The 23247-nt window shown below is 41.7% G+C and overlaps 3 protein-coding genes across 6 annotated transcripts in view; 1 reads left to right on the top strand and 2 right to left on the bottom strand.

Moving 5' to 3' along the window:
• CEP112 (centrosomal protein 112) overlaps window positions 1-12081 on the bottom strand; it is a 155777-nt gene extending 143696 nt beyond the window's left edge. For all 3 annotated transcript variants that reach the window (XM_039390287.1, XM_027749648.2, XM_027749647.2), the window contains exons 1-6: window positions 11964-12081; window positions 11065-11263; window positions 9930-10120; window positions 9140-9270; window positions 3537-3627; window positions 1216-1290 (exon numbers count right to left, since the gene is read on the bottom strand). In XM_039390287.1, coding sequence (XP_039246221.1) covers window positions 1216-1290; window positions 3537-3627; window positions 9140-9270; window positions 9930-10120; window positions 11065-11164 — 588 coding nt within the window. In that variant the 5' untranslated portion in view covers window positions 11165-11263; window positions 11964-12081. The remainder of the gene's footprint in view (window positions 1-1215; window positions 1291-3536; window positions 3628-9139; window positions 9271-9929; window positions 10121-11064; window positions 11264-11963) is intronic.
• LOC114003070 (ESX-1 secretion-associated protein EspI-like) lies at window positions 11725-12834 on the top strand. The gene is made up of 2 exons (XM_039390282.1): window positions 11725-12325; window positions 12677-12834. Exons 1-2 carry the CDS (start codon window positions 11725-11727, stop codon window positions 12757-12759), a joined length of 684 nt encoding a protein of 227 aa, XP_039246216.1. The 3' UTR covers window positions 12760-12834.
• A 3089-nt stretch (window positions 12835-15923) lies between these two features.
• On the bottom strand, window positions 15924-22433 carry APOH (apolipoprotein H). Of its 2 annotated transcripts, XM_027749650.2 has the most exons (8): window positions 22316-22433; window positions 21092-21268; window positions 20056-20152; window positions 19317-19393; window positions 18539-18727; window positions 17796-17975; window positions 17095-17292; window positions 15924-16300 (listed from the first exon to the last, which is right to left on the bottom strand). In XM_027749650.2, exons 1-8 carry the CDS (start codon window positions 22377-22379, stop codon window positions 16230-16232), a joined length of 1053 nt encoding a protein of 350 aa, XP_027605451.1. In that variant the 5' UTR covers window positions 22380-22433; the 3' UTR covers window positions 15924-16229. The 2 variants fall into 2 exon arrangements, with proteins under 2 accessions (XP_027605451.1, XP_027605453.1); XM_027749652.2 differs by lacking the exon at window positions 21092-21268 and having other exon boundaries at window positions 22316-22420.
• Window positions 22434-23247: the final 814 nt, after the last annotated feature.

Consider the following 23247-nt stretch of genomic DNA (forward strand, 5'->3'; position numbering starts at 1 on the left):
GGCAATTAAAGGGGAGCTGGATGCTCCCATGACATTGTAAATGCTCACAAATAACAGCAGCCACATCTGACACTCCAACCTTCCAGACTCCGAGGAGCTGCAGTCGTTCAGTGAGATTTTCATTTCATTTTTAGCAACGACATGTTCTTCTTTAAGTGTGACACTCTACTTAAAACTTCCTGACCCTTTCAGAAGCCACTGGAGGCCGTGATCCACAGCAGGGAAATGCTGCTGAGCAGCAACCCCTCACAGACCTCTCTTTTACAACCTCAAATCCTCTTTGTCAGGTAACTCCCAACAAGTCTTATCAAGCAATCAAAGTCTCTCAGGAGCGACTTGTTTAATTACCATCCCTGGAGAGGAGACTTGAAAACCTGATTTATGTGTCACAGTAGCCAATTTGTTATCCAAGAGAGCTCCTGTATCAGCAGAGGATCATCACACTTTAATAACCATCCGTTATCAACACAACATGATTGCAAACTGGAATTTCAATTAGAGAAAGAAATAAAACACAAATAAAATTACAGAGATAAGCAAGCAGGCAGATCAACACTGATAGGAAAACGCTGGATAGAAAGAGATTCTTTGTCAGCATCAGTTGGAACAATTTGTAAAATGGCCATGAGCAAGTTTTCCCCCTTAAAGCAGCTTTAAAAGCTCAAGGTATTACAGTTATCTGCTCATATAATCCAGGTATTTATGCAGCCCAAATATCCAAGATCTGCAAGTGACTGCTTGCACCTTGGTTTCAGACACCTGTATGGAGCTTTGGCAAGTTGGAGCTGCTGCTCCTGAAAATGTTTGTGAGGATCCACTTTCCCTGCTTTACAAAGCTACAATTCCCCAAAAATACACTGATCTAAATCTGGAAGTGCTAGAAATTGTTCTTGTATTACACTATAAAAGACAAGTCATCAAGAAACAGTTTGAACTTCTACCAGAGTAAGATACTTGGTTTTGACCACTTGCCTGATTCATCAGTAACCTTATTAAATACAGTAAGTTTATTACATCTTAAAAGTGAGGCATTTTTAATGTTTTCTTCTCAGGATGACATGTTTTCATTAATCACCATTCCAAACTTTACCAACTCATTTCTAAAAGACTGACTCCCACACCAGTTCTTTAGCCTAAGCTCAGAGATGCAGATGACATTAATAAGGAGTTTCCATTTCGAGTTAATAAATAAGGAATGCACTCAGTTTGTTTTACCCCAAGATTCCAACTGTTGAGACGAGCTTCGAGGTCATTGTCATTCAAAGAAACTGTTTTGTTGTGATGATCATCCTGGAACAGAAAAAAGTCAAACAAAATATCAGAAGAGCTGGTGGATACATAATTTAAAATAAAGCTTCTCTCTGGCTTGGCCATTCCTACACTGCATTTCCTGAGAGTGGCACGATACCTCTGACAGCTTTAATCTAAATAGCTCAGTTACCAGAAGAAAGGAATTCTGAGGATAAATTAGCCAGAGTCTTCACTTTATAATGTTCTTCTTTACTTATTCTGATCTCCTTCACACAGGGTGAATTTACTAAACAAAAACCAAAATACTCCATTTCAAAATACTCCGTATTCTAAAAATGACTCATCTCTCCACAGTACCCTTTGTGGGGCTAATCCAGAATTCAGAGATCACCTGATCAGCCTCCAAAGGAAAAAAAAATAAATTTAAAAATTAAAGGAAAGCACAGCAGTGGACAACTATCACTGGATAGTTATCAAAGCAGAGCTGCTGCCCAGCTCAAGGCTGAGGGTCCTCTCTGCAGAAAGGATTTCCAGCATCCCACCAGGACTGGGGTTATTGTTGCTCCAGGAAGTAACAAGGAATTGTCTTTCAGAAGAAAGATTTTCCTGCAGGATAACAATAACCACGGACTGCATTCCATGGGGAAGCTGGTACAGAACATTTTGCTTAACTGAGATATTTAGAAAAACAACACCAGAGTGTGAATTTCTCTGTCTCACTAAGTTTTGTTAACGAGAGCCTTGTGGATGGACCTGCCAGCACCTCTCCTTTCAATCTCCTCATTTGTCAATCATTCAGTGAGTGGAGCTTGGGCTGCATTTCATCCACACTTGGTTGAGGCAGCTCTTAATGTCTCTTAGAAGACTCCCTGTTCCTCTACCTGGGCCTGAATTCTGCCAGAACATCTGTGTGTCCTGACAACAGAACAAGATATTATTTGTCCCAGCCAGTCAAACATTATCAAACTGTCTGGCAAAGCAAAAGAGGATAATTTCACTTAAAGGCCCTTTTAAAGCTGTAGTCACAGAAGAATCCAATATATGAAGCTGAAGAACAGTGGAGTGCAGTGATCTCTCTAACATTGCCCTGGAAGCTGTGGCAGAGCCAGCAACAAAAAGACAACAAGCCAAAACAACAAAAAACCCCCCTCACAAAACAACTTTAAAGCCCCAGAACCAGGTCTCAAGTGAAAAAAAATAATTTTCTTCATAACAAGTGTTCCATAAGGAATATTTCTCTAAGTAAAATAAACACAAAACCAATAAGAAGAAATTTAGTAAATCTAGCATGTGGTTTTATTTTTAATCATGGCATTGCTGGTTTTAAGTTATACTTGTGTAAATACATTTACATGAATCAGAGCCTAGGGCAGAGACACTGTTTTTGCCCACTGACCACCTGCAACCTGTCATGACAAACCATCCTCTTGCTAATCCTCTATTCCAGATGCTCAACAGAACACAAATTTCCTCAGAACACTCCCAATTTATCCCAGTTGCACTTCATGTCCTCATAAATTCTTGGCTGTGCCCAGCAAGGAAGGGAAGAACAGTCTGCATGAATTCCTCAGGTGGCAACAGCCCACTCCCAGCTGCAATCTTTGTGAACTGTTCCCCTGATATCATCAAAAAAGAATTATGGGCAGACCTCAGCAGGTTCATACAGCAAATTCAGTGTTCCATGGAGGGATGGGAGTTGTTGTAGATGTGGTAAAAGCCACATTTATGAAGGGAAACAGCACATTTCTTGGAAAGGGATATTTGTCAGGAGCAATTTTCAGTGTAAATGCTTGCAATTATACACACAATATCACTAAATATTTTGGGCTGAACAGGTTTTCCATGAAGTCTGTTCAGTGTCCTTTCATCAGCCACAAATGCTCCTTGTGGAAAGTCTGATGAAACAAAACTGTCCAAAATTCACTCTTGCAGAGGTCAACCATCACTAACCAGAGCCAGAGGCATCTCTGCAGCTTTCTTTAATCTATTATTGCAAAATAATGCAAGATGATGTCACTGCAGGCACCTTGCCAAGCCCAGGGAAAACAAAGCACCCAACACACTAAACAGAGGGCAGGAATTGGGATGAACTGGGAGCATCCTACAAGGAATTCCCTCCCCCCTGCACTGCAGAGGACAGATTTTGGGGAGCTTTAGTCCCTGTCTGCACCTTTACACGGGGCTCATGACCCACACGACCAGAAATAACAGCTTTACAGGGATATATAAAAACCAACTCATGGAAAATAGAGCAAGTTCTATGAGAAAAAGGAGAAGGATCTTACAGACTGTGACGTGCCCAGGTCATTTTCCCCTGTCCTGTGAAGATAAACCCCGGAATGGGATATATCTGATGGCTTCTCACTGGATGTTTCCCTGTTATTAACAACAAGAGTAAGCAGAGAGAGAAAAAAAAAATTCATTTTCAACAATCTGTGGCACACAAAGGATGTTAATCATAGAGTAGAATCTTTTAAAATATACAGGAAAAAATAATTATCATGATGTATAGATCAAAAAAAAGGAGAAAAAGAGAAAATTTCTTGTCAAAGGCAAACAAAAGCCTTAAGTATTCCATTAAAAAAACACCACCAGAAAAAACCCATGCCAACAGAAACACCAGAAATATTGTGTACATGATAGTACATTAAAAAGCATTCATTGCTTTTCTTTTACTACATGACCCAACATCACACGATGGATTTTAGAATAAATCCAAGTTAACCAGGAAGGCTGATCTAGGAGAATGCTTTTGAAATAGTGGAGTGCTAGACAGGGATTTTCTGCAAAAGCTTTTGTCATAAATAAAATACTTGAACAGAAGGAAATTAAGAATAGCAGGTGAAGAGAACTGTCCCTGATGCACCTGGTCAACAGATATTTATCAGCCACAGAACAGTGAAAGAAAAGAACAGCCTGAAACAAAATAAAATAAAAATTATAAGCATTTATTAGACAGGTTGATACAGCAAAAGATCCAAAACAGCAGCAAAACACCCTTCAGCATAAACTCCACTGTCAAATCCACAGGTATTAAGGTAATTAAAAACTCCTGTTAGTCCCTTCACCTTCCCATGACTGGTTATATTACATTAAAATCAAATCAGACCATTAAAATACCTTCCTTCCTTTCCATCTGGCAGCAAATGAGATGGTTGTTATGCCAAAGAGACTCTGAGATGAATTAAGTGTTTATGAACAGAACAACAACAGTTGGATGTACAGTATAAACGAGTCACTTCTAGGAAGACAAACACAAAGTTTTCACAAAGCACAGGGGCCCAGCTTTCATCAAAACAGCAGGGAACAGAGAAATACAACAACTGGGAGCAAACCTTCCCTTCCAGCACCAATAAATCCCATATAAACAACATGTATGGATGCATAACAGCCATTACAAAGCACTAAATAGTTTAGATAAGCAGTCTTAGAGGTAAAAAGGATCAAAAGAAATTTAATAACACAATGCCTCTCGCATTTCTTCCCGAGATTTCATTTGACACAAAATTACCTTTCATTAAAGGGAGATAAATCTTTGCCTGTCGGTAAATCTGCACTTTTATCAGATTTGTTTTCTCAGCAACGCTCAGGTTAAACAATTCAATAATGTTCCAATTGTTAAAAATGAGAGAAAACAGAATTCATGCCCTTATCATTCAGAGATTAAGGAATGTCAACAAATACACAAACCAAGCCAAGTCACCTGTAATACTCTCAATTTGACAAAAGGGGGAAAAAAGGTTTACATAGATTTTAGTTCTGTATTTGCTGTTTGGAAGAGGGACTGAAAAGGAAGCTGCTTTACTTGATTCTATAAACAGAATTTGAAGTTGTTACGGGTGGACCACAATTTCGCTCCTCTCAAGCATATTCTGCCCATTCACTCCTTTTTCCAGCCTTCTGCCAACACAAGGCAGGTTCCAAAAAAAAAAAAATCACAGGATTGTTTCTTTTTCCTCCCAGGGCAGGTGAGTGAGAAGTGGTCAGTCTTGACATCAGCCCTGTGACCTCCTGCTTCAGCCAAAACACTGAGTATGGGAGAAGGAAGCAATTTCCTGCTAATAAAGGAGATTAGTAAATAATAACCTACTAGGAACAAAGTGAGGGAAACTCACTGGTTCCTCCTGGTCCAGCACAGCTCCACACTAACCTTTAACAGTGTTTTTCAGGCACAATCACTAAACATACAGTAGAATTTTCCTGTGGGGTCAGAAACACCGGGTTTCTGTTCCACATTCCTCAAACCAACCCTCTCGTGTTTCAAAATAAAGCTGCACCTTTCCAGCACCAGCTGCCTTGGGCTTATTCATCCACCTCCCAGCTTGCAAGTAAGGTTTGTTTACCTCCTTTTCATTTAGGCAGAAAAACAACTTCATATAGAAAAGTCAAAGTTGCCAAACACAGAATTATTTGTATGGCAAGATAAAAATCACTATGAAAAGAACTTCTCTGTTTGGGCCTTTGAAAGGGGAGAATCTTGAGATAAATAACAGCAAGTAGTTACTCAAACATGTCTTGCTGACATTATCTATTTTGCCCTGAGAAAATGTTGTAAGAACTGAGTCATGCCTGGAATGCAAAATTTTCATCCAGCTACACATATTCCATGCCCACGGATCCAGTTTTCCCAATGCACATTCGGAGGAGAGAGACAAATACAACGGAACTCGATCACCATCTGCTGGCTCTCCCTACAAACTGCACATCCCAGAAATATTTCATATATTCCATCTTTACCTGCACTGATAGCTCGTTCAAAACTGTAAATACAAAGAAAACCAGGATCTATATGTTGGATATAGGTAATGTCTTAACACAGTCACATGTAAATAAGTATTAAATAAGCTATTTCTACAAAAAACAACAGCTGAAATATCTACCTTCAATATTTTTCCTGCATAGCTCACAAGAAAACTCATTTCTCGTTGCTCTGAAGGCTAATTCATGTAATCTACAGAACCATCAAAATTTGCCAACACAAATTCAGATTTCCTCAGACACAACTCCACTCTTGGTTTGAGCACCCATTAGCAGAGCTGTGCCTACACAGCAAAGTTTCACTTCCAGAGTCCCCTAAACCAGAAACATTACTCCATCACATTTACTTGCTTCTCCTGACATGGAATAATATGCAATCCACATCTCCAGAGAACTCACCAGAGCCTTGGGAACCATATATTGATCACCAAATTAGGTATTGCTTCATTTCCACAGGATAAAAGTTAAAAAGTAGATGAAATAAAGCTCCACTACCTCACCCAAAACTTCAGGAAATTTGCCAGACCAAGCTGAATCTTAGGTTCAGATACTGAGAGGGAAAAGGGGTCAGATTCCCAATATTCTACTATGAACCAAGTGGGAAGAGAGAAAAAATAAGGCAAAGAACACAGGGGTGGGAGTAGTGGAACTGTACCTCAGCTTTCCTCAAATGGGGACCAGCACCAGTCGGATACAGAGGGAAGATTATGCAAATAACACCCCAGCTGACAGTAGTTAAGGAATTAGGAGTAATTAAGTGTATTTTTATGCCACAAATAAGGCCTTGGAGAGATATCAATATGCTAAATTGGGCCTAACAGGGCAGAGTTGTGCTGATATTGTTTTGCTGCTTCTAACACCCAAAGTGATCCTTTATCATGATGATACTACACCCAGTGACCAAGACAATCTGACCACATCCAGGCCAGGTATCTTGACATGGCACAATGTCAACACAAATTCAGCCAAGGTCTCAAAAACCATTTCTAAAGCATGATACAATCCTTGTTTTCATAAGGTCAAATCAGGTTTTTTTCTAATTGAGGGCATCTGGACACCTCTTCCCAAAAACCCTCTGAATCACCAAGCCCAAGGCAGGAATATGATAACTCAGCTGGCAATTTTCCATTCTCTGTCTCTGTTTCTTAAACCACAAGGCTCTTATCAAAACCACAGGCTCCTATCAGAGCAACCAGAAGAGCCCTTAGTCCTCAGGAAAAGGGGATACATCAGACCTAAGAGCAGCTTTTTAAGTGATTGTTAGAATTACACATAGTTACTGGATGCAAAAGAGGAAAAGCTTCATGATACTCAATATCAACATGATTTAACTTGCAAGAGTGTCTAACTGTCATGTCTCCAAATCACAGCTGAAAAATTAAAAACATGATTAAAGAAAGATGATATAAACATCATATACATATAAACATCATATAGAGCAAACACATCAGTGTGCCTACAATAAAACAGCTAATGATGGCCACCTATGAAAAATGTAAGTGAACACACTAAAAAAGCACTAAACTTGTGAAACAAAACCTGCACATCTATTTGTAACATGATGAAATCAAACCAGAAGCTTCACATAGAAGCAAACACTCACTTCCACCTGCACAGCACCTACTGAGCCTTGAATAATAGTCACAGCCTATGTCTGAGTGCTTCCTTCACCAAGGATTTCAGAGAGGTTAAACATTAACTAAACTTCCAAACCAGCAAACAAGAGGCCACTCCATCCATGACTGAAATGCAGTCACATCAAAAAAAACAACAAAAACCCAAAAAGGAACATAGATCTTGATAATCAGCACCAAGTTGGGCTGCAAAGAAAATCCAGAAAGTAAATACTTAAGAACAGTAGACTGAACTAAAATTTACCTAAGATTCCCTCAAAATAGGGCAGAACAGAGCTGAAGATTTCCAACGGTGTCCAACTGACCAGCTGGGCACTCCTTCAATACTGCAGGGACATTTTTCCAAGCCAACAGGAGAACAAGCCTCAATAACCTGACCCATTTCAGCCCTTTCCCTGCTCTGTGAGCAGCTCTATTCCCAACTGATTGGAACTAAGGATGCAGCTGAAGCTCATGAGCTCCTGCAAACCTCCCCAGAGCCAATGGATTGCCAGAACAAGGTGCAGCTACAGATGTTCAGGGTCCAGCTGCAGAGCTGCAGATGAGCAATGCTGAATTTTTTAAATTATCCTAATGACAAACATGCAGGATTTAAGCACAGGTGGTGCTGGTCACCAACAAAGCTCATGGATTTGTAGTAGCCACCATGATATGGACCAAAACATTTTAAATCAAACTCAAAGAGTTGTTGTTCAGACAAGGATGGAACCACTGCAGTCTTCCCCACTCAAAAACATGGCAGAGTACCCCCAGGCAGCAGCTCTGATTTTTAGCCTCCTAAATTTTAACAAGTACAGCTGGGCCAGCCCGACCTTCTGGAATCCAAGATTTATTATGCTTAAGGGAAACATAAAGAAATCTTGCTAGTTCATAAAGAAGCCCTGATGAAACACAAGACAAATAGGTGCTCAGGGTGAACCAACACACTCACAAAAAGATAAATCAAATCTCTCTGTACACATGAAACTTTTCCTTCTTTCTCACAGAACAGCAAACTTTGCTTATCTGCAGGAAGCCATTATCCTGCTTCCTCTAAAAAAACCCCAAAAACCTGGGAGCAACAATCATAGAACAACCTTTAAATCCACCATCTGTGTGCTTGTTTAGATTTCTAATCTCTATAGGAAATATAGCCATTAATAACTATTTGATAAAACAGCTCCTTTCAGCATTATGGCCCTAGACTACAAATGTTAACTTAGATTTTCCAGGTTAAGTGTCTGTAACTGAAAGGAGGAAGAGAACAAGAGAAAGGGAAAGAGGATAGAGCTTGGAGAAGTATGGAGGATGAAAGAAGACACGATGGAGAAAAGTAAGAATAGAAAAGTCTAGAAGTTTTCAATACATTGAAGCAATTACCAGAGTTTCTGTTTATCAAGTACAAACACTGACGATGAGTCCATCACAAACTCACACAAACTGAAACATCCATAGCTTATCAAATCAGAAATCTATTAAATATCAAATACTGAACAAAGCAAACACAGAAATCTTACCCCTGTGCTGTTGATACAGAGGATTCCTCTTTAGCTTCACTGTTTTCTAGTTCTCCCAGTACCCACTCAGGCAAACAGCCTGAGCTATTGCTCACAGCTCCTGCTGTGCTTAGTTCTTCAACAAAAGTTGTCTGTAATGAGAATAAAAGCAAAACCAACAAAATATATTTGCACCAATACATTCTTTACACAGTTAAAAGTTGTTCCTTACAGGAATATCTGCAGTAAAAACATCCTTTTTCCAGTGAAGGCAGTGACAGATGCCACACTCCCAACCCATGGAAATTCATACAACAGGCAACAGTGTGAATGTTTTCCAGTACTTTACTTCCTTCAGTATGGGTAATCTTAGCATAAATTAGGATTGTTATCCCATTAAAGCTGATGCCAGCATCGACACACTATATTCAGGTCTTCAGAAAACAAACTTAACAAGCTTAACAACATCTGTGTGAACAGCCATCTTATCTTTCACAGATACACAGCCTCCTATAATCACCTCTAATTATTAAAGTCACCACCTTCGAGCACATTTTTCCTTTCACAAAACTGCTGATTAAGACAAAATAAAGCCTCAATGGCTTTTTATTACATATTTTCAAAGAATCAGAAATTGTTTCTTCAGAACACTGATTTTTATAAGCCTTCTAATCTGAATTTTGAAGAAGATAAAGGTTTCATAAGAGGTTTTGCCCATTAAAAGATTTTCCCAACATCATTTTTCACATTCGTGCCAAATCAAAGAGGCAGATGTATCTTGAGGGTATATCTTTGTTTGTCTCACACTCACCATGTAGGAAGGTAAACTTTTCAGCAATCCTTGTTCTGGTTTTTGTGCAAAAGGTCCCTCCAGGACTCCTTGTTTCAGCATGTGGAGCAAAAGTTTTGCATACGAGTTCCGATTCTTCCTTCCCTCTAATCCTACCCCTGCTCCTGAGGGTCTGCAGAGTTTTTTAATCCACAGTGCACATATTCTTCGTTCTGAAAACACAGATATACATCCTCATTCTACATTTTCAGAGCAAATCAAACACATTGAAGAAACAGAAGCCATCACTGGTCACCAGTTTCACGGGTGTCTCCCTTCTACCCAAAAGTTTAAAGCAAAACAAACCAACCCAAATGACCAAACCAAACAAAAACAGTTAAACAGATTATTTATAAGTCTTTAACAACAGTTCAAATTTACATATTCCAGAAACCTTTTCTATAAATTCATGTTTACATCACTTCCAGAAATGGCATGTTTGGGAATCAATCCCTAACAAGGACAGAAGACATAAATCACCAGGAATTCTGCAATCACTGCAAAAGCAGCCATTAACTACAACTTACAGCCTGCATGAGCATTAATAGTTTAAATACATAATAAATATTCATTAATTAAAAAAAATAATCTGTATTTACACAAGTTTTGCTACCAGATGATAAAATTATTCATTTGGTTAAATGTTCACACAGAAAGGTCTTAATTTGTAGGGTATGTGGCTTTAATAATAACCAGTTGGCTGGAAAAAAAAAATAGATTTATAAAAAATTATTTACTAATTGATTGTCCTATTATTACACATTCCTAACCAAATTTTAACACCTTTATAACTAGAAAATATTTGTAAGGGCCATCTCAAAAACAATGCCTTTAAGAAGTTTTCTGTTTCTACAGCATTAGTTTTTTAAAAAGAAATACTAATGTGTTTATGCAAAAAGCACATTCACATCGTGATGATAACACAGATAAGCTCAAACAATTGCAGAAAGTATCTAAAAAAATCCACCTTCAGAAGTTGGACAAACCCTATGTCAAAACCATGCCATAACAGACATTAAGTTTCTGGCTATATACAAGTATATGGATACAAAATAATAGTTATCAGTCACCTAGAATTCTGTTATTAGCCTTTAAATGCACATTTTACCATATTTACCAGAACTATCCTGCAGCTTTAGAACATAAGGCTTCATAGCCACAATATAGCGATTCAATTCTGTATCCAGTTTTTCAGAGATTTCGTCTTCGCTGCTCATTTTGGAAGAACATTCACCACATCGGAGGGGAAAAGGTCAAAAATCCACTTTACATCAGCCTGTCTTCACCTCGGGGCCCCGCAAAGACATGCTTGGAAACTACGCAGGAAACAAAACTAGATGTGTTATTGCGCACAAACAAACACGAAACTAAGAGGGATTGTTTGCAAACAGCAGATACGAGAATGTGTTTGTTTGGGTTTGAAATTGAACCTCCAACCACGCGCTAAATGTATTCATTACACGCAATTTGTACAGAGCACCTCGAGGCGCTTGTGTGGTACCGCGTTCCTAACCTGGTACTCCTTAGGATTAGAGCGGGTTTTTTTTAAGGCAGAGGGGGAAAAAAAAAAAAGGAGAAACTAGTAGAAAGACTGGAAACCAGAAGCAAGTAGAGGTATGGTTAAAAGCGGCAGAACCAAAAACGTTGTCAGGGCTGGTTTTTGAGGAAGCGGCGCTGCAAAGACAAGCGCTCATCACCAAACTGTCACAGAACCACGGAGCTGGAAGGGACCCAAAAGGATCATCGCGTCTTAAGTGAATCGCTGTTAAGTAAATAGATGGGGATTGACCCCGCAACCTCGGTGTTATCAGCACCAGGTCTGACCAACCGAGGGTCATTTCCCAGCTGGAACCGGGGACCGTTTTTGTGCATTTCACCTGCAACCCGCACGTCCCTGTGCCCGCCGGAGCCGCTGACGGTCCCTCCCCTGCGCACAGACCCGTCCCCATCATCCCCATCCCCTCCCTCCCTGCCCCGAACCGCCCGCGGGCACCTCCCCGGCCGCTGCCCCTTTACCTCGGGAGGGCAGAGCCGGGCCGGGACCCCCGAACGGGGGAAGCAGAGCCGGGCTGAGCCGGCGGGTCCCGGCCCCGCTCGGGGCAGGCACGGCCGGGCTGAGCCGCGGCCGAACGTTCAAACCGGCCCCGCTCCCGGCGGCCCCGCGGGCCCCGCGCGTTTCCGTTTCCGCGGGTTACCGGCGACACGGCCCGGCCAGCCCGGCCTGGAGCCCCACCCGAGCACGGCCTGGAGACAGTGGGTGGGCCGGGGGAGCTGCTGGTGCCCAGAAACCTTCACGGGGAGAAACCGCTTGGGCTTAATTACAGTGCGTGGGAGCCGCGGGGGAGGCACGGCAGGGGCGCGGTCACTGCCTGAGCTCGGTACGCCATCAGGCGCTGATCTCCCTGCGAGCAGGGACAGGACCGGAGGGAACAGCCGGAGCTGTGTCAGGGCAGGGTCAGGTTGGATCTCAGGGAAAGGTGCTTCCCGCAGAGGGTGGTCGGGCGCTGAACAGGCTCCCCGGGGCGCTGGTCACAGCACCGAGGCTGCCAGAGCTCCAGGAGGGTTTGGATGATCCTCTCAGGTGTGAGGATCACCTGAGGATCCACCTCTTGGGGATGGTTCTGTGCGGGACCAGGAGATGGACTTCACGATCCTTGTTCCAGCTCAGGATGTTCTGTGATTCTGCAACATCTCTACCCCAAAACCCACGGGTTGCACTTCTTTTGTAGCCGTGCCAAGAAAACCGAAAAGAAAGATCCAGAAGAAGGAAGGAAGAATCCCAAAGAATCAGAGAAATCTCCCAGTCCTTTGAGCTCTTCAGTCTCTTCTTCAGTCAATGATTGTGTGTATGTGCAATCCCAAATAAAACCTCTGGCTGACTCATCTATTTCTCTTTCCCCCACAGTCTGTCACGGGCCTTACTGCCTGTGTAGCACCTAAAGCGCTTTTATCTTGAACGAACAAACTCTTCAACTCCCCTAAGCTTGATTCGCACGCACACGCACATCAAACAAGAAATCCTTAAGTGTAGGGTAGAAAATTGGCTGTTTTCTTTGATTTCTCAGCTAATCTTCAGCAGAAGTGACTCCGTGTTGAGGCTCACTGGGTGATAGCTCTGACAGCTACACCGGTGCCTGCTCAGGTTGCCTTAAACCCACATTTGCATGGAAGCGCTGCAAAAATCACTGATGGAATATTTCATCCGCGGTCAAATCTCATGAGTATGTTACAAAGATGATTTATTACCTTTAAGTTCCAAATTTAAAATATTTGTCATTTAATATAATGTGGAAGATGAGACTGCTTTTCGTCTGGCTTAAAACCACAGTGGATTCTTGCAGCACAGTGACACTACCAGGTGGCTGAACTTGCCAGACTTCTCTGAATCATCACCTCAGATAACCAGATTTGTCAGGGGAATTTTGTAGTCAGTATAAAACCAATTTGTCCAAATCATAGGAGACAGAGGAGAGTTCTATTAGTTGCTAGAATATGAAAGGCTGAATGGACTGAAGAATGTGACTCTCCAGGCAGGTTTTCCAGGGGCAGCACATCAGCATGTTGGTCAGGTGATGCAGGGAGAGGTTTGCATTTCTGTCCAGCTTTGCAAATCTGGTTTTCACCATTGAAAAGGGGGGCAATTTCTAAGCCACAACAACCTTTTTGTATGTTGTTATTCATTGATTTGTTTCTGCACGTTGCCTTCAGATTTGAGTATGTCCCTGTCATGCTCGTCACAAAGTACTTTGAAAAAACTGAATTTGCAGGAATATGGTGAAAAAGAACATGAGGCCGAGCAGAACCAATGAAATTGGAATTGCTGCTCCAAGAGAAATTTCCTGAAGGAATAGCTCCAGTTTCTGGGTCTGCTTACCAGTGCAGAGCAGGGTGGCCAGAGAGGTTGAAGCCTACCTGCAGTGATTTGATAACTACATAACTTCTGTCCAAAAACATGAAAGAAAAATAAAAGACTGAAGAAATTACTGAGGTCTTGTCTCCAGCCAAAATGCAGCCTGGACGTGAGGAGCACTGATGTGCACTGACCTTCCTGAGAAAATCACTGTTACAGAACACAGAAATATCCCAGCCAGAATACAGAATACTCCCAATTTGAATTGTAAAAATATGACCATTTAAGTAAAACACATTCAGCTTTTTTTTTTTCACCTCATTTTACCATGTCCTCTTATCTCTGTAACTGTCTCAGCAGGTTGCCACAAGTAACATGAACACAGCTTAAGGCATTCTTTCAAACACCTCAAAAAAAATAAAAAGGGGGGGGGGTGGTGGAAGAAAAAGGCAGGTTTCACTGCCTCCTACCAGCCTCTGGAACACTTCGAGTTGCAAGACATTATTTTTCAGACCTTCTGAGCCAATCTTTCATGTCTGCAAAGTTGTGATTCACAAACACCTCACTACTTCAAAGAGTTAACAGGTCACAGATTTATTTTTTTTTCTCCCCCTTCTTGCTTCAGGAGACTAGATAATAAATTCAGCATGTGAACATTGGCTCCTAAGGGTGATCCTTTCAAGTGTTCCAGCACTGCATATCCAGCGAGGAAGCAGGGCCAGCTGACGAGCTCAGCCGTTATCCTGCTGCATGGGAAAGTAGAGGTGGGAAAATTTGCTCAGAAAAAAACCTCAGTTTTCCTGAGGTGACTGTTTTTGTGCAAAACACGAGTCATTTCGGGGCCAAGCAGCATTTTGGTGGCAGGGAATGTTACACCAACCTCAAGGGTTTACCGTGAAACACGAGTTAATATTAAACTGTGTTTGGTATCTCAGCGACCGTCCCGATCCCAGAGAGGGATCCACACATTTCCAAACTCATTGGTTCCTGCCAGCTGGTTCATGGATGTGTTAGAAGAAATTGTGGATATCCTGGCCTTGTCATTCAAGAATCCCACTTTAACATGTTGGGAACCAAAACACAGCACACACTGTACCAATGAAATACCCACTCCAGTTGCCAGCATGAATTCGTCTGTCTCTACATTAGAGAATTAAACTGCTGATGAGTACAAAGTATTAAATACTTAATAATAGCTGCCTCCATCTCTCCTTAAAAGTAGGAAGCATAAGGACAAATTATATCAGTCATACTATTAAAATATTCATATGCAGCCTTCAAAAATAAAACAAGAAAAAAGATAATTAGAGTATGTTCAGGGTTGTTTAATGGCAGCTGTAGCATCTTAAAAGTAGTTTGATCTTAATGTTAAATGGTTCTTTTAAAAGTTCTACAGTAGCTTGCATGCTGTGTAACTTACTTATGCTTTTAATCAGAGAAAAGGCTTTTATACTGCAGAGGGAACCATGTATATGACTCATGACAATTCATTATATGTGCACAACAAGTATTTCTCTATCACTTTCTAGTATGTTGAAATCATAATTACTTTTTTCTGAATGGAAATACACATATAAGCACAAAACTTGTCAGATTGGATCATACCAGTGAGCTGCCTGTATCATAAATCAAATTAAAAGTACAATTTACTTCAAAGCTGCTTAATGACCAGAGATCAGTGCTGTTGCTCAATAAAAAAAAAAAAGATGAAGCAGTTACATTGTGTAATATTGAAACAGTGGTAAAAATTAACAGTTGTTTAAAACAACAGTTTCAGGTGAAGTTAGAATCTCAAAAAACCGAAATGGTCTTAGTAACTTTTGAATTTCGTTTAAAATATTAAAAAAAATGCTTTATGTGATGTTATTGACATTTAAATCGTGGTTGAATATTTGGCTTCTAAAGTAATTTGGAAATTTCAGTCTTTCTACTTACATAAATTCTGGAAGACCTCAGGCCGTTGACCCTCTGCCTATTCATAATTAAAGGTCCACTCCCTGTCACAGGGGAGTGTTAATGGAATCAGAACCCAGGTAATTACCAATGATTAAGGCCTTTCAGTGTAAATCAGTCCAGAGCTAAAGGATTTAATTGATGATAAGGTAATATTAAATAGGAACACGCTAGTGGCTGAAAATCACTTTATTGTAAAGCGACTGCTATTGAGGAAGTCATTTACAGTTGTATAAATTTTGGAAATATCAAAGAGAAGCAGCACTGCAGGGATGTGGAAGAAGGCAGAGAAGAGAGAATGGAGGTTAATGGCTGAAATAATGTGTCATAGCTTGTGGAAGAGGCTGGTGGGGATTGTGGGAGGGAAAAGGTGAGACTGCATTCCTGGAGTCTGGAGTTCACCTGGAAGTTTACACTTCCGTATGTGAAAGGCTCTGTCTCAGTAAGGCAGAAATTTAGGACTGTATTATTTCTCTCATTCACGCTTCATCTTCACATGGTTTCATGTCTGATGGGTCCTTCTTCACGAGAGTTGAAAAAAAGCCACGTTCTGTTGGAAACAAGAACTTGGGTTAAATTCTTGAAACACGTCTGAAACCAACTCTTTGCATTGTAGTAAAACATCTTGAAGAAGTGCACTGATTGCAATGAAAGCTAAGCTACTTGCCTCAGAAGCCCTGCCAAATGTGAGGGAAGATGTTTTCATGGGGGGTGGTCTGTGCTTTTCCTCCACTTTCAAATGAAAATAAAACTTACAAGGAAAATTCTGTGCAAGGAATGTTGAGAAAACAAACACAAAACATTCCCTTTTCTAACAAACATGGGTGTTGGCTGTTTATTTCTTCTAAAAGCCTGTGTGCCTGTGAAGCAGTTCCTCCAGCATCAATTCCTCACCACAGCTATATCAGCTGCTTTTTATCACTCTTGGTCCAAAGTGTGTTTCTGATCAGCATAAGGGGGGAATAATTCAGCAAAATAGGAGGGAAAAATCAGGTTCTTGAGGCTGCAGCAGTGCTCAGGTTCTTTACCCCTAGAGAAGGTGCTGATTCAAGGATTCATGAAATCCCAGAATACTTTTACCTATGGCCTTTTCTTTGGGCTAGACCACCTTTAAATAGCACTTTCTAGAACAGGACAGGAATTAAAGCAGGGCTTTGATGTATCCAAAAAAAAAAACTTATGCTGTGCGTTATTTCCTTCTCCAAAACACCCAATAACTCCAGTCCAAGGCAGATGAATTCACCACTCAAAGAGGGCTTGAGGATGAACTATGACACTGCCCCCCACGCTAAAGCACTTGTGATTCCACACCAGAAGCTGGTTTGGGATCAGCCTCGGTCCTACCTTTGAAACAGGCAGGGAGGGTGAAGTTGCCATCCACACACGCCACGTCCACGGTGTAGGCACAGGATTTTTCCTTGTTCTTGCAGAAGAAGGACACGGTTTCCCCGTGCAGAATGCCCTCCTTGAGGTCGTTCTGAACTCTCTTCTTCTCCCCATTGTATAACACCACAGCTTTCTTAACTGGTATCTTACATGGTGCTGTAAAAAAAAAGCAGTTATAAGGAAGATGTAAGGATTTGAAAAGGGAAGGAGTAGATGCCATCAGATTCCTGTACAAGTGCCATTTTGGAATGAAAAACAATGTGTCCCACATATATCTGGAGAACTTCTGCTGGTATTACAATGCTGAAGAAATTCAGACCCCGAAGCAGAGGGTCAAAAGTTTCCAGTGGAAATCCAGCCTCAGCAAAATTTCTAATGATATTAAATAGGAAGAGGAGAGGAAAACTCAGACAAAAAAAAGTTATGTGGCTGATTATTGAATTCAATTCAGATGCATCATTCGTACATATAATCATACCATTCATGCCTACATTCATACAATGTTCAATGTTGGGAGTGGTCTTAGATTATCAGGGCCTTGCAATTATGATTTTGGTTTCCTTTGGAGGGCAGCTCCTGCACAGAGCAGTGAGGAACAGGCAGAGTCTGAGAGGAAAATTCAGTTTTCTGTGGTTTCTAACAGGTGGTGTTGTGCATACCTCTACAAATCGGTTTTGTGGACCAGTTTCCAGACTTTTCACACCGGGAATGCTTGGATCCCTCCATCACATAGGTGGGCTGGCAGCCAAAGCTGACACTCTCGTTGTAGTGGTACGTCCTGCGGACAGCAAACTCTATGAATCCATTTTCTATCCCTATTGGAGTGGGGCAGGTGACAACTGTGGGACAAAACCAAAACCAAAACCAAAGCTTTATCCATGTCACGGGTCTAAAATACACATTATACACCTGAAAAATACATAAAACTTCCCCAGTGGTTCATTTCAGCCCCTTGCACAGGAAAACACAGCTTAGAAAACCACCACAAATAAACAAACATTACTTGTTTTAAATACACATCAGTCTGTGGTTATAGCAAAAAACTACTTAAACATGGCATAGTTTTACTGCAAGTTCCTAGGACTAAGGGTGAGGTTGATTGTTTCTTCGATGAATCAAAGCTTAGAATAAAATGTTGGCTGCACGCTGGAGGCCAGGCTCAGGTTCCCCAGTGGGAACTCCATTTAGCAGGGTTTGTTTATATAACCTTTATACCTGCAGCAAATATTTTGGCAATGCCACGTCATGTGAGCAACCCCCTCACATCCACGGGCCTGAATTGCAGAATAATTCTGCTGCACGTTTGCAATAACAGTTGTTAATAAAAATAAAATATTAAGGTTGTTCATGTAGTTCTGCATAGAATATACAATTCTAGGGCATATTTTCAGGTGTTCCTTACCCTTGCACTCTGGAATGCTGCTCCAGGTCCCGTTGGCCGTGCAGGTGGCTGTCTCATTCCCAAAAAGTGCCATAGGGGGGACACACTCGAAGGTGATCGTGTCCAGGAAATGAGAAACGTTTCCAGGTTTTGAGCGACGGTAGGAAAGGACTCCAAACTCCGGGATGGGGGGAGGTGGGCAAGTCACCGCTGGAAAAGCACAGTGTTCATGGAAATTAAAGAGAGAGATTAGAGAAAATCAGAGATCAAATTATTCCTGGAATCAGAGGAGCGACGTGTTTGTAACTAAATGAACCCACAGTGCCCTTCATGGAGTCAGAGCTGACCAAACAAATAGTTCAGATTAAAGGTCTCAGGAGTCCTAGAGCATGGAATTCATGATTTTTGCTGTATTTCTCAGACAATATTATTGCTCTTTCAGTAAAGTCTTTATGCAGGACAGGTTAGAGCAAAACCCTGTATAACAGTGCAAAGGCATGACAATATCCTCTTTTTATACGCAGGGAGGAGGAATTTGAGTGGATAAACATCTTACCTCCAGCTGTAAATAGCATCCCTGATCCTGGCCTTTTGTACAGACCTTTAAACTGTATTTCTCTAAAACCCACAGACCTAAAACCAAACATCCAGGGTTCTGCTGGATTTTTCCTAACCATTTTTTTTGCACTGCACTGTGGAAGAGCTCTGAATAAGAATAAATGTTACTCTGAGCCATGGAAAAGAGTCTTTCTGGAATGAGAGTAAGAGTAGAGTAGTTCTTTAGTCTTGAAACACGCACGTTGACACTGTGGAAAAATTCCAGTCCACTTTCCATCTGACATGCACTGGCTTGTTTTTGACCCAACGAGGTTGTAGCTGGAAAAAAAAAAAGATACCATCCTGGTTATCAGAGAGCTTAAGGAACAGGAACAAAAATGCAGGTAAGGACTGTTTAGTCATTAATTACCCAAGTAAAATGAAATTCTGTTGAAATATTTCCCTGCATTAACCATACCTATTTTTCTTTGAATGCATCCTCATTTCTAAAGTTAGTGAGTAGCCTTGAGTAAAAGTGCCTTTACTGCAGGGACCAAGTGAGGATTAACCTCTTGTTTTCATTTATTGAGCTTGGAAAGGCACAGAAACACAATTTCCAGTCTCCAGAGCTGAAGAGCACAACAACTTTGCTGGAGATTATCCACTCTCTGCTGTAGGATTTCATCTCATGATGTAATAAGAGGATTTAAAAAGCAGGGGAAAGCACTCCAGAATAAATCTTTGCATAAAATCTCTGCTGTTTTGATAGTTTCCATATTTGTAAGACTTTGCTTTGGAGTAGCAAAGCTCCAGGATGTTACAGCCAAGACTGAACAGAGGATCACTAGATAGGCTTTTTTAAAATAATTTCCAAAGTGTAGATGAGTTTTTATGTGCAGTTTTCCAAGTTCTCTGCCTTGCAATATGGCAGTGGGTGATACTAGAATGGAATATAGTGATTTAGGTTGTTTATTTAACAGTATGAGGAAGGGAATGCTTACCCTGGTTCACATGAAAAATTTATAGTACTCTGATACTGGAGTTCTACAAAATCAATTTTTCCATTCTCCAAGGGTCCAGGAGGGGTACATCTCTTTGCTGTTAATTAAAGATAAAAAGAAAAGATAATGTTATTTCACAAGGCATGAAATAATGATTTCATTATGATGGGAACAAGTTGATCATAAAGGTTCATCCTGGGTCCTTCACATTTCTCTACTCCCATGTACTACATTTCATAAGTCTGGATGTTCTGTTTGTATGAAAATATAGTAATATTGAAGCTCTTTTGATTGAATATTCTTTTAGCATTTGATTGTCTGAGGAATATAACTTCAGTGCAGTGAAATGATAAAAATGAACGGCGAGGGATACAATAAATGCAGGGGTTACTGATGTTAGAGCACAGGCACTGCTGGGCGGGGGCAGATGAAGGTTCCCCATGTCCAGGTCCAACCTCCATCCCCGTCCAGGAGCAGAGGATAATGTGGAAGCCGTGGGACATGGATGGGAAGATCCTTCCCCTATTCTCTCCCCTCCCACTCCCAGCACATAAGGGAAGAACAACTGGAGATGGAGGTATATCTGTTTAAACTCATGTGATCCCTCACATGGCTTATAAATCCCCTTTCCAGAGCAGTGCCCAGCATCAGGGTGGGAGCAGGATTTGGGGGTGTAATGGAGAGAGATCCAACTACAACAACTCCAGCTACGACTGCTGCATTGTAGAGGGAGACACTGCTCCCCTGAACGTGGAAAGGATCTTTCCTTCTTCCCTTCTGGACTTTTATTGGAGGGAAAAGAGATTTCATCCAGTGTAAATATTGCTTTATCACAGGAGAGATAGTTAGAATTGTGTATATAACGTATTATAATATTTATTTGTGTAATAATTGTAATATAATTCCCTTCCCCCCATATTGAGTCTTCTGCTGTGTCTGGAAAACCCCTCTCACACTGGGGTGAGTTGTGGGAGGGGGGCTTGGACTTGGGAATCGGATTTTTGGGGGTCTCAAGCCACGGCAGGGGGTTACTCACGGAGGCACAGCAGGGTGTTGAAGGCCCACTTGCCGGTCGGGAGGCAGGTGTACTTCCTCTGGCCATTGTTGGGCATGAACCCAGGCCTGCAGGTGTATTCCACCTCCTCACCCACTTCATACACCTGCTTGTCCACGTTAATGGTGGCAAACAGCACTTCTGGAGGCCTGGGACACACTGGAGGAAAGGAGAGGCTTTACAAGAAACCGGGTAGGAAATTGGAGTTATAGTATCTTCCTGTCCTGTGCGTGCCTCGGTGAGGCAGCTGATGGCTGCCATAATTATTAGTCAGGAAAAATATCTTCTTCTTCTTCTCCTTAGCAGCTCTACCAATGCCCCCAGTTAGATTTGGTGTCACTTTTTTAGCTAAAATTGACTTTTCCTTCAAAATAGGTTTATGAAGGTGGTCTGCAAAATGAGTCAATTATGGCAAATTACTTTGCCATAAGTAATGGTAAAGGGGCAAAGTAAGAGGGCAAAGTAAGAGGGCAAGAGGGGCTTACAAGCAAACTAATGCATTTCCTTTGTAATCTAAATTTTTTCTCGCAATTAAATTTGGTTTTCTCTGATTTCTCTGGTTTTTGCTGGGGCAAACCCTCTTGTTACATCAGACAGCTCTGATTCCAGACCAGCTTTAACGTGTTGACAGCATGAACAAACCCAGAGGGTGAGAATAGGAGGGAGCAGAGAGGGAGGAACTGTGCAGCCTGTGCTCCTGCAGAGGACAGGGAGAGAGGCTCCTGCTGGGATTGTGGGGAGAGGACAGGGACACAGAGCTTGGGCTGGAAAAATGAATGGCAAACAGAAGGAGAAGGTGCATGAAACAGTCCCCAGAGCCCTTGATGTGGGGGAAAGAGGAGAAAAGTGAGGCAGAAGCTGTGCTGGATGGAAGGGAGAGCAAGGTGAGCAGGAGCTGGGCAGAAGGATGAAGCAGGTTAATTCCAGGCACATGCAGTGCCCCCTGGAATGCAGGCAACCCAAAACTTCTGTCAATAGTTCTTCTATTTTCCTTCATTTTATTCTTTTGTATACAGCAACTCACCTCACCATGGGGAGACACAGAGGAAGGAAAGGGAAAAGGGCAGAAACCGCTTTGAGAGAAAATCCCTGATCAAAACACTTGACCAGAATTATCTAAAGGCTTTAAAATCCTCTTGTTTTCTCCAGCTTCCCTCATTCCCACTTACAGGATGGGGCTGCCCTTAGGAAGTGGAAGACACTTACCTTTTGCTGCAAGAGCCCCGTGGCTCAGGGCCACGATGCCCACGAGCAGTGCCAGGGGGTGCATCGCTGCCAGTCCCCGACGTCCCGAGTGACCCTCGGGCCGGAGTTTCGCCCCTTAAAACCCAAGGCACCCACAAAAGGATGGTTACATATTAACTCCCTGTGTTTATTCCCATCCCAGTAAACAGAAGATAGAAGGTTCCTTGTGTTGCTGGTAATAAAGGCTGAACCAACCCTCACATGGTGCGTTGGTGCATAATGCAGGGATTCAAGCGGCGATCTCAGCTCAGAACTGCTCCTCTTTGGGTGTTTCTGTGGAGCATCTCTGGGTGTTTCTTTGGAGCATCTCCTGTTGGGATTGGTGGTGCCGAAAAAAACCAATATTGTCTTCTAAGCATCTTTGAAAGATGAGGATATCTGGAATGTGATACTGGATTAATTAATAGAACTGTCACTAAGAAGCTCGTGTTTACCGCCCGGGTGTCTGTATTTCTATGTACCAAGGACTCCTGAGAGTTATAACAAAATATTTTTAAGGCAAAATGATCGGTGTTGGAGTGACATTGACACTGGCAGGTGCCAACTTCGTGCCAGTTTACACCACATGATGATCTGGCCTGAAACTTGAGGCTTCGAGGGCCTGTTTGATCCGATTCCTGTCATCAACAAATATCTTCCAACTACCACATAACCAAAAGCAGCAGAGACAGTGCTCGATGCCAGCGCTGCAGGACGGTTGCAATTATACTTCTGGCCTGTGCTGATGTGTGACAAGGGGGTCAAACTTAAATCATATTTTTGGGTGCTATTAAACCTTGCTTTGGTGCTGCAATTTGGGGTCATGGAGTCAGAACTCCACAGGTATCAGCTGAGGTTCTGATACTGCAGTTCTCCTAATTTAGCAGATTTTAACTGCAGGAGCATCTGAAGTG

The sequence above is a fragment of the Pipra filicauda genome, unplaced genomic scaffold, assembly GCF_003945595.2.
Source record: "Pipra filicauda isolate LSUMZ 115617 unplaced genomic scaffold, ASM394559v2 scaffold80_size11013439_pilon, whole genome shotgun sequence".
In the NCBI taxonomy this organism is placed as follows: domain Eukaryota; kingdom Metazoa; phylum Chordata; class Aves; order Passeriformes; family Pipridae; genus Pipra; species Pipra filicauda.